This window comes from Haliotis rubra, unplaced genomic scaffold (genome assembly GCF_003918875.1).
Source record: "Haliotis rubra isolate DU_JTF1 unplaced genomic scaffold, ASM391887v1 Scf2203, whole genome shotgun sequence".
Lineage (NCBI taxonomy): Eukaryota > Metazoa > Mollusca > Gastropoda > Lepetellida > Haliotidae > Haliotis > Haliotis rubra.
In genome coordinates this window covers 5,773-17,723 of record NW_025766230.1, presented here as the reverse complement: position 1 = coordinate 17,723, position 11,951 = coordinate 5,773, and the positions used below count along the sequence as shown (strand labels likewise).

The 11,951-nt window shown below is 41.8% G+C and overlaps 1 protein-coding gene across 1 annotated transcript; it reads right to left on the bottom strand.

Annotated features, from left to right (window-relative positions):
* Positions 1–1,666: 1,666 nt before the first annotated feature.
* Positions 1,667–10,981, bottom strand: LOC124277383 (sulfotransferase 1B1-like). The gene is made up of 7 exons (XM_046713054.1): positions 10,818–10,981; positions 9,758–9,957; positions 7,311–7,634; positions 4,966–5,069; positions 4,549–4,737; positions 4,200–4,250; positions 1,667–2,269 (listed from the first exon to the last, which is right to left on the bottom strand). The coding sequence occupies exons 1-7, from the start codon at positions 10,850–10,852 to the stop codon at positions 2,096–2,098; spliced, it is 1,077 nt and encodes a 358-aa protein (XP_046569010.1). The 5' UTR covers positions 10,853–10,981; the 3' UTR covers positions 1,667–2,095.
* Between the last annotated feature and the right edge of the window lie 970 nt (positions 10,982–11,951).

The following is an 11,951-nucleotide window of genomic DNA, read 5'->3' as shown; positions in this document are numbered from 1 at the left end:
TCCACATGTCTACCACAACACTTTTGAAAGCTTTACTGATCGCTTGAATGTTGTAACCCTGCTCGAACAAGTTCTGAGCAAAGGTCGAATGACGTCTCTGAAATCTTGGTGAAAACGGCAGGCCGATTCAAAAGTTGTGAAATGTAAATACCAAAGCCTGGAGGTGTTGGAATATTGTTTGACATGAAAGGAATGATGACTATTGGAAAGTTGAATCATTTCTTACGCCATACGGATTTGTGGAGAGTTTTTTGTCAGTCTGAATCTTTATGCATAGATGTAAATATGAAACAGTTTAGGCGGTGTCACTTGTCTCCTTAATTTCAAGTTCAATTTGATGTTTATATAACGATATTAGATCGTCGATATAATTGAAGATCAAGTTAAACCTTGTTTCGATTTTACCAACCCGAGCAGAAATTCTGATTCATATGCATAGAGAAACGGGTCTGCAAGCTGGGGAGCACAGTTGGGATGCCTGTTTCGTGTCCAAATTTCAAAAACATGTTACCAATGAGGACGTCCAGCACGTCACACATTGTTTTCTCAGTAAACTCCATATGTCATTTGCTCTCATTTTTGACTAATTGTCTTGATCCTCAGAAGACAGATATGTAGGTATACTTCTGTTCACCCTATGAATGAAGGAATGCAGTTTGTCCTATAGTTTGTTTCCGTCTCATAGTAGTGTACAGAACTGAACTGAGATTGTGACAGAAAAACATTTTGAGAATCCATGTTGTATTAATTCCGCTTGTCTTAAACACTGTCTGTGATTATAGACAAGGTCCTTCCCTGATAATTTTAAGAATTATGGTTAATCTTTGAGACAGAGATTTGGTTTTACATGGTAAAAGCAGTTATTATATGCTGTTTCGATAAAGCGTCAAATTCCATTTTAACGCAAGTCAAATGAAAATTAACCAACATACCAGTGTCGTTAATGACGTGTCATCAAATACAATGGTGTCAACGTTTGAGCAAATTATTACATTTTATGATTCGACAGATACTACATATATAATGACACAACATTAATCAAATTTCACTTACAGAATCAGTTGAATGTGGAAATCTGAGGACTACATATGCCACATCGGGACCTCCTCCGGTAGTATTACCTTTCGTATATAGTAGGATTACATCGTGTATCATTATTTGTACAATACCGAAATGTTTACAGTTTCAATATTGATATGTGTGTTTAGATTTCACGAACATTTTCTGTTCTTGTCTGCCACAAATTCTCACCAAGTTATCAGGGTGCCGTTTTACAAAACAACCATAGCGCTACGACAGTCGTAAGTCTATGTTAAGGAATGGGAGTTACGATCACCTTAGCCCTAAGATCGCTTTGTACAACGGCACCCTGATGTACATTGACCTAGTCGTAAGCACAGACGAATATATATCCCTTTTTCATTTTGCTTCTGTAACTTCTCTGTCTTTCTACAGCTGTCATCCTTTTTGCAAGCTATATAACGTTATGTACCAGCATACAAATCAATTTCACATAAATTTATGTCGTTGGGGTATTAGGAAGTACTTCATTCTCTTTCATTTTTCGTAAAGCAGTCAAACACAAGAAAACCCTTGTACATAAATATTATCAGTGTATTATAAAAAGTGGGAAAAACCTACGTTAAAACGCATACGAAAACACACATTTGCTGTCTCGTAGTCAAAGCCGCTTTATTATTTGCAGCTCAATTAACACCATCAGAAAATAGAGATTTGGTATACTGCAACCCTAGGTACTTTAACAGTCGGAGACTGGCCCAGGGCTCTGCAACAGTATTTCTCAAGTTGTCATAGCCAACGTTCCAGTCAAGGCAAGAAACTATAAACACCAAGGTTAAAATTAGGGTTTGTTTGATAAACAGAGGATATAACAATGCAATAAAATGAAACATTTTAAAAGGAATAAACAAAATGTACGTACATGAGAGATTTCCCGTAGTGTTCGGCCTAAAACAACAAGTAAAACATTGTCGCAAATTGTTGCGTTAATGCGTTACGTTCACTGACATTCAGTGTCTTGGGTCTCACAAATTTCACTGTATCGGATAACATGAACCAGTATCTTCACATGATCTCACACGGGTGTATAGGTAAACTTGAACCCAGAATCCTTCATCTTGGCATTCCATATTTGATCAAATCTCTCGTTTTCTGCCACAGTGAACCAATTCTTCCAGTCTCCGATTTCACCTGAAACAGACAACGAATTATCAAGCGTACTGGCAGCAGGCATACGTTTGTCAACCAGCTATATGATGTACATGTACTACAATTACAGCGTGTGTTAAAGTACTGTCGTGTAGAACAAAACTGTTTTTTCACATTTTCATCTACAATTTAGGTAGTTAATATGTGAAAGTGTGAAATATCTGTTGAACTAAGTTCGGCCTAACTACAGTCTCAGAGGTAGGGAGATAGGAAACGTTAAAAAAGGACTTTACTGATGAGAGATTAGTACAGAAATAAGCAATGCGGGTTTTTTCAAAGTCCAAAGCGACTTTTTTGGAGCAGACCATGGCTTTATGCAAATAAGTGTGCGATGATATTGTAAAACAAATGACACTTTTTGAATGTACATTTTGAAATATGACTTTGCTTAATAATAAACGATAGCAGACGTATAAAAATAACAACTTTAAGACTGAAACAATTAAGGATATAGATACCATTGAGTCTCACTATCACTATAAAAAGAAACAGGAAGGAGGGGTCGTCTCAAAAGCAAAACCAAGACGGGGATAGAGATATTAGCTAAGATTAGATAATCAGTAGAGACATATTCAATAGACAGGAAAAAGCTTAAAAGATATTTGAGATGACCCCTTGTGCCTGTAGGCAGCACGTGCTTTTCATGCCAGGTGAGTCGACGGTCCGTCGTCATACCTGGCTGAGCGACCTTATTGCCATCTATAGTCTGATCTATTGTTTTCAGCAGCTGTTCGTGTTTTTTCTTAGTTTTGCCCGATTTTACGAGTAAACATGCTTTTCTGGATATCCTGTTACGCATCCCACTGAACGCCCAGTTAGACCGATGTGGGTTATTTCGACATAAGTTATTTGCAATTGTGTAAATATTAGGGATACAGAGTAACAACCTAAAACAGTTTTTGTCTATTTCCGACAGTACTTTAGTTTCTTCTGGAACACTGAATCTTGGATATCCAATACTACCACTTAACCATGATAACTTTGGCTGTAATATTGAAACATATTATTTTAGTGTGTTGGTAAAACCACCACCACTACCACTACTACTACACTACTACCACTACTACTACTACTACTATACTGTTACTATTGCTGCTGCTGCTACTACTAGTAGTACTACTGGAATGTGTGTTCTGATTTGACAAGTGGATATTGTATATGGGATGGTGGGATGTTTGTGACATGGTCGAGGTCGAGGTCGAGGTCGATGTACAGATGACACAGAACAATGACTGGGCGACCTTCCTGTGTTTTGCTTCATTAATCTGTTGACAGTCAGATATGTCAAGTACAACACACACAAAATGTGGACGTGTTCCAGTGTTTGACTCTTTGCCTTCGACAGTAAACGTGTCCCAGATTAACACGAGCATTTATCGTCTATTCTAATTTTTAAGCAGCAGTTTGGTGATCAATAACTACTTCCCTGAGTAAACGTTCAATGAAGTGGGCTGACAGTCACCCGATATCCTAGGGTCACGATCGAGTCAATCAGTGATATGAAGTAGGGATGAGGGATGGTACAAAAATGGTTTAGGTGAATTATGTAACACACATCATTTAGAAACAAACAGAAACAAAAGATGTTGTTTCAGTATCCAAAATAAAGTTATTGAAACATTGCAAACTTTTGTTTTGTCTTAGTCAGTGCACGTCCTTTCTGAAGTTGGACGATATCACGCCGGTTCTCCTGAAATACACGCCCAATATAACGCGCAAAAGCGTCCAAGTGCGTGCCAGTGGTGCTAGAATGGAGACGAAGCTATTCTATTCTGTATCATTTTCGGTCCTTTGTATGTAATTAAAGACAGGTAAATGGTCTAATTTGCTCTGTAGGAAAACCACTATTTAGAATATGTATATATGCGTCCCTACATAATCATGTACACCACTTACTTGATGAGGTGTTAGAATTTTCACCAAAACGTCGCATCTCATTTAAAAAAGAAAAAAACATATCTCATGCTTACTTGACCGGTAAATGGTTCATCTATTTTAAAGCCAAATATGAGACAGAACAGCTGAAATAGCCAATGTTTTCTGGATACATGGTCAGGGGAACGGTCATCACTCAAGATACTCAGAGCAGTGACCGTTGCTGAACTCATTGTGACCTGACCAAATGAAGGACCACGTGCCCCACCACAGTAAAACTAAGCATTGAAAAATGTTTACGAATCTACAAAATTAATTATCTACATCATGTCATGTATTGGACTTGAAGAACTTGCACACAAGCTTCCAGAATCTAACAAATGCATTGGTTTCTTTAATACTAGTCAACCTGTTCCCAGGGCCGAAGTGAGAAAGGTGTAATACCTTTCTGTAGAATGTCCCTTCTTTGCCATCTGCCCAGATCTTGATGGGAGCGTCACCTTTCATTTCCTGGTCAACCTTTTTCATCTTCTTAAAGGAACAAGCATCCGCAACCTCTTCACAGAACTGGTCCGTTGATGACAGGCCTAGGAAACCTGTTCTGGCGACGTCTTTCACAGTCTTGACAGGGTCCTGGAAATAGTGTTGTGAGACGGGCGTTCAATGCCTCGACAAATTTTGATTGCGTCGTTGCTTGACGGATCGATTGATAGATTGGTTTATTGACTGATTTATTGATTATTGATTTATTAATTTTCCTTTAGTTTACGGTACAATAATGGCCAGTGTGTAGGACAATATCATTTGTGTTCTTTTTGAGGCGACTGGGAAAACCATATGTTGATGAGTAGCGATACTCACAAATTTCATGTCCTCGTAGAACAAATCAAGGACAGGTAACTCTGGTGCAGCTGCCACTTCGGCTTTCCATGATAGCAGATAGGTGGAGTAGGACCCAAACGCCACTAGAAAGTAAAGAAGATAAAGTTGAAACAACGGCACATGTAGCTGAATCACTTTACACTTTATCTGCAAATGAATAGCATCGACCCAAAAAACGATTATCGTAATCCAGACTTGTGATAGTCGTAGTGCTGGGATCGTAACCTTTTGTGGACAGGCCATTGACGTGTTTGTAAATATAAGTTAGGCAGGAACCAGGTCATGTGCCAGGAGCCAGCCATGTGCCAGGAACCAGGCCATGTGCCAGGAGCCAGTCATGTGCCAGGAACCAGGCCATGTGCTAGGAACCAGGCCATGTGCCAGGAACCAGGTCATGTGCCAGGAGCCAGCCATGTGCCAGGAACCAGGCCATGAGCCAGGAACCAGGCCATCTGCCAGGAACCAGGTCATGTGCTAGGAGCCAGGTCATGTGCCAGGAGCCAGCCATGTGCCAGGAACCAGGCCATGTGCCAGGAACCAGGCCATGTGCCAGGAACCAGGTCATGTGCCAGGAACCAGGTCATGTGCCAGGAACCAGGTCATGTGTCAGGAACCAGGTCATGTGCCAGGAGCCAGCCATGTGCCAGGAGCCAGCCATGTGCCAGGAACCAGGCCATGTGCCAGGAACCAGGCCATGTGCCAGAGCCAATCATTTGCCAGGAACCAGGCCATGTGCCAGGAACCAGGCCATGTGCCAGGAACCAGGTCATGTGCCAGGAGCCAGCCATGTGCCAGGAACCAGGCCATGTGCCAGGAACCAGGCCATGTGCCAGGAGCCAGCCATGTGCCAGGAACCAGGCCATGTGCCAGGAACCAGGCCATGTGCAAGGAACCAGGTCCATGTGCCAGGAGCCAGCCATGTGCCAGGAACCAGGCCAAGTAGCAGGAACCAGGCCATGTGCCAGGAACCAGGTCATGTGCTAGGAGCCAGGTCATGTGCCAGGAACCAGCCATGTGCCAGGAACCAGGCCATGTGCCAGGAACCAGACCATGTGCTAGGAACCAGGTCATGTGCCAGGAACCAGGTCATGTGCCAGGAACCAGGCCATGTGCCAGGAACCAGGTCATGTGCCAGGAGCCAGCCATGTGCCAGGAGCCAGCCATGTGCCAGGAACCAGGCCATGTGCCAGGAGCCAGCCATGTGCCAGGAACCAGACCATGTGCCAGGAACCAGGCCATGTGCCAGGAGCCAGCCATGTGCCAGGAACCAGGCCATGTGCCAGGAGCCAGCCATGTGCCAGGAACCAGACCATGCCAGGGAACCAGGCCATGTGCCAGGAGCCAGCCATGTGCCAGGAACCAGACCATGTGCCAGGAACCAGGCCATGTGCCAGGAACAAGGTCATGTGCCAGGAACCAGCCATGTGCCAGGAACCAGGCCATGTGCCAGGAACAAGGTCATGTGCCAGGAGCCAGCCATGTGCCAGGAACCAGGCCATGTGTCAGGAACCAGGTCATGTGCCAGGAACCAGGCCATGTGCCAGGAACCAGGCCATGTGCCAGGAACCAGTACCAAAAGATCTGATGTTCTTTACTGACGTTGTGGCTTTGTTTAAATGAAATCATTTTAAAGGACATGGACGACTACCAAATACCAAGACGTTCCTCGTACTTCATTGTATTCACATAATAAAACCTTTTTTTTTTAAAATCCAGAATCAGTCGAAATCTGCATTAACATCAGCACGATTCCAACTGTCACGAGCTTGTGTTTATCAGTCAAAGTGACGACACCAGATGTTCGGGAACAGAGGTCCGACAACTACAATGCATTCGACCTGCAAATCCATATGTCAGCTCATTATCTTTGTGCAATCCTACCTAAGAATGAGACACTGCGCCGAGCAAAAGCCCTCAACGTTGGGCAGGAATGGGTTTATCATTGCTTCTGAGATTATTGCTCTAATGTACACACGCACATGGATGTGTCGTAGTTCTCACCAAGACACCGTTCACTGACTCCGAGAAGACTAGCCCATGTTGTATCACCTTAATGCCGAACGTCAGCCAGGGTGACAACAAATACCGATATTAACGGGGATTAATACCACAGATATGTTTCCTGGCAGACGCTTTATCCACTGAACCAATGAACCAATGGCCAACTTTGATGTAGTATTTTCTGACCGCTTCTTTGTGATTGGATTCCTCTCGCTTGAACCAGCCAAAGTAATTACTTCTGAATGTGACCATATATATTCCCAGTGATGAGTAAACTTCTTGAACAGGGTTTCTCACAATGATCAACTACTCGCTGTACTTACTTTTTTCTGACAAGAACGCCTCTGTAAACTCCACGAAGTCTCCTTCATAATCATAAGGTGGAGTCATGTCCCTGCAGTGGTTGAAGAAGGACACACAGGCATCTTTAGGGTTCCGCATGATCTGGAAACACTTGATCTTCTTCTCCACAACCTGTTTAGGGAGCATGCGCAGATGGAGGTGGGTGTTGAAGACACGTGGCTGTGGCACTGCTTCTATTCCATCTTTGGAGATTAATTCCAACATTCGGGTCTCTTTGACATCCTTTTGATACTTGATGGTACCACTCTTTAGCATCTCGATAACCTCCCACAACCAATGGGTTCCTAAAACAGACAAAATCAACACGAAGAGTAGCCTCAAATAGCAATAGAAATTAGTAGCGTGATATAGTGGAGACACTGTGTGATATAGTGGAGACACTGTGTGATATAGTGGAGTCACTGCGTGATATAGTGGAGACACTGTGTGATATAGTAGAGACACTGTGTGATATAGTAGAGACACTGCGTGATATAGTGGAGTCACTGTGTGATATAGTGGAGTCACTGTGTGATATAGTAGAGACACTGTGTGATATAGTAGAGACACTGCGTGATATAGTGGAGTCACTGCGTGATATAGTGGAGACACTGTGTGATATAGTAGAGACACTGTGTGATATAGTAGAGACACTGCGTGATATAGTGGAATCACTGCGTGATATAGTGGAGACACTGTGTGATATAGTAGAGACACTGTGTGATATAGTAGAGTCACTGTGTGATATAGTGGAATCACTGCGTGATATAGTGGAGACACTGTGTGATATAGTAGAGACACTGTGTGATATAGTAGAGACACTGCGTGATATAGTGGAGTCACTGTGTGATATAGTGGAGTCACTATGTGATATAGTAGAGACACTGTGTGACATAGTAGAGACACTGTGTGATATAGTGGAGTCACTGCGTGATATAGTGGAGTCACTGTGTGATATAGTAGAGACACTGTGTGATATAGTAGAGACACTGTGTGATATAGTGGAGTCACTGCGTGATATAGTGGAGTCACTGTGTGATATAGTAGAGACACTGTGTGATATAGTGGAGACACTGTGTGATATAGTGGAGTCACTGCGTGATATAGTGGAGACACTGTGTGATATAGTGGAGTCACTGTGTGATATAGTAGAGACACTGTGTGAGATAGTGGAGACACTGTGTGATATAGTGGAGACACTGCGTGATATAGTAGAGACACTGCGTGATATAGTGGAGACACTGCGTGATATAGTGGAGACACTGTGTGATATAGTGAAGTCGCTGTGTGATGTATAGGATAATGTGAGTGAGTCGCTGATATGACTGAGTTATAGCATAATGTGAGTGAGTTGCTGATATGACTGAGATATAGCATAATGTGAGTGAGTTGCTGATATGATTGAGATATAGCATAATGTGAGTGAGTTGCTGATATGACTGAGACATAGCATAATGTGAGTGAGTTGCTGATATGACTGAGATATAGCATAATGTGAGTGAGTCGCTGATATGACTGAGATATAGCATAATGTGAGTGAGTTGCTGATATGACTGAGATATAGCATATTGTGAGTGAGTTGCTGATATGACTGAGATATAGCATATTGTGAGTGAGTCGCTGATATGACTGAGATATAGCATATTGTGAGTGAGTCGCTGATATGACTGAGATATAGCATAATGTGAGTGAGTTGCTGATATGACTGAGATATGGCATAATGTGAGTGAGTTGCTGATATGACTGAGATATAGCATAATGTGAGTGAGTTGCTGATATGACTGAGATATAGCATAATGTGAGTGAGTTGCTGATATGACTGAGATATAGCATAATGTGAGTGAGTTGCTGATATGACTGAGTTATAGCATAATGTGAGTGAGTTGCTGATATGACTGAGATATAGCATAATGTGAGTGAGTTGCTGATATGATTGAGATATAGCATAATGTGAGTGAGTTGCTGATATGACTGAGACATAGCATAATGTGAGTGAGTTGCTGATATGACTGAGATATAGCATAATGTGAGTGAGTCGCTGATATGACTGAGATATAGCATAATGTGAGTGAGTTGCTGATATGACTGAGATATAGCATATTGTGAGTGAGTTGCTGATATGACTGAGATATAGCATATTGTGAGTGAGTCGCTGATATGACTGAGATATAGCATATTGTGAGTGAGTCGCTGATATGACTGAGATATAGCATAATGTGAGTGAGTTGCTGATATGACTGAGATATGGCATAATGTGAGTGAGTTGCTGATATGACTGAGATATAGCATAATGTGAGTGAGTTGCTGATATGACTGAGATATAGCATAATGTGAGTGAGTTGCTGATATGACTGAGATATAGCATATTGTGAGTGAGTTGCTGCTGAAGCAGTGTTAAGACTCCGGTTGGGACATGTCGTGTACCTACCACATTTGGGATATGCACATATAAAGATGTCATCGTCTTTCAATTCGGCTTCTTTGATACTCCTGAGGTGGTCTGCAGGCCGAACTCCCTTTAGCACAGAGGGATGCACTATGTACAAATACACCCCATCATGCTTGAAACAGTAGAATCCGTGGCCTTTCGAATTTCTCAGATCGGGTATCTCCCCATGGTCGGGATCCCTGGAAAATACCGAGATATCGGAAAATCGAGATATATTGGTATTGAGCTCGATAACAAGCACGCACGCACGCACGCATGCAAACACACGTACGTACGTACGCGCACACACACACATGCAAACATACATACATATATACATACATACATACATACATACATACATACATACATACATACATACATACATACATACATACATACATACATACATACATACATACATACATACATACATACATACATTTACTCACTCACTCTGGGCGGTGGGGTAGCTTTGTGGTTAAGGCGTTCGCTCGTCACGCCGAAGACCCGGGTTCGTTTCCCCACATGGGCACAATGTGTGAAGCCCATTTCTGGTGTCCCCCGCCATGATATTGCTGGAATATTGCAAAGAGCGGCGTAAAACGTAGGTCACTCCCTCACTCACTCAAATATTGCTGAGTGCTGCGTTCAACAACAACCAAACAAACGTACATCAAAGTCTGTTCTAGGATAGTTGTTGTTTGTCGGTGGCACACCCAATCCTTATTACGTACAGAATTCTTGCATAACGTATTGTCCAAATGAAAGTCGACACCAGAGACGACGTACAGATCACACCGACCCAGATCCTAAGGCAGCCTGAGACGACATACAGATCACACCGACCCAGATCCTAAGGCAGCCTGAGACGACATACAGATCACACCGACCCAGATGCTAAGGAAGCCTGAGACGACATACAGATCACACCGACCCAGAGGCGAAGGCATACTGACATATTGCTGATATTTACGTTGTATCAGGAAACATGTGGTAATGCAGTATATCTGAGGAAACAGTACTGAGAAACAGGTCGATAACATCAGGAAAGACTTACATTACGAACTTTTCATCGCTGTTATCTGACGACATGTTGGAGACCTATATCGGTGCACCAACTCGGAGATGACTGATATGCGCGAATCTAGGTCAGACAACCGCACAGCGGCATGTCACTTAAAGTTAATGTCATTTGTTTTATATATCACATGACTATATTGTTGCATTCTAGAAGTTGGTGAGTCAAAAATGAAGCATACAACCTTATGGATGACAACTACTTGTTGATTGCATAGCGCAACGTTTCGATGTAGATTCTTACACCGTTAAAAGCACTTGCTCATACTATAGCCGGAGTTGTACCATGGATACTGGTGTAAGTAGAGGTATATACATGTATATCTTATGGATAAGGAGTGGGTTTAGTCACAACGCAGCCCAGCTCTCCTATGTACTATTGCAGTCCTTCTGGGATATGATTGGCTGATCTCAAGCCCTTTGATAGACACAAACACAGTTTTTCTGATAAATTAAATTTGGTTTAAAGATGTTTGTTTGTTTGTTTGTTTTAAACATATTTTATTCATGAGAAAAGGATTGGGTACAAGTTATACAACTAAGAACACCCTCTCCCTAGTATTTACATAGTATTATTTACATTCATTCTACAAGATGGACAGAGAAGAACAGAACAGAAATATGGGAAAAAGAGGAACAATTGCAACAATTAAGAAAATCGTTTTGAATGACAAATATATGTTTGAACAATTTTAAATATGTTTTGATTTATGTGAACAGTCAGATCTGCATTGCCATGTAATAGTAACTCATAGGTTATATCCACATTTGTAATACTGCGTAAATTAGTCATCACGGTAGTTCTCTGTACTATATATAATTGACAGTCAAATAGGTAATGATAAGAATTTTCACAAACATTTCCACAAGAACAACTTGGGTTATCTCTTAAACCAGCACGGAATAGATCATAATTCAACTGACTACACATGTAACGTAGTTTTGTAAGGATGATGTTAGTGATTCTCGGTCCAGAATCAAAATATTGAGGAGCAGTTTTATGTTTTATAACAATATTCGATATAAAAGAATTCAGTGACTCGCTTTTTCTCACTTCAACTGGAAGTTCATTCCACATTCTAATTGTGGATGAAAAATAAGAATCATACGAAAA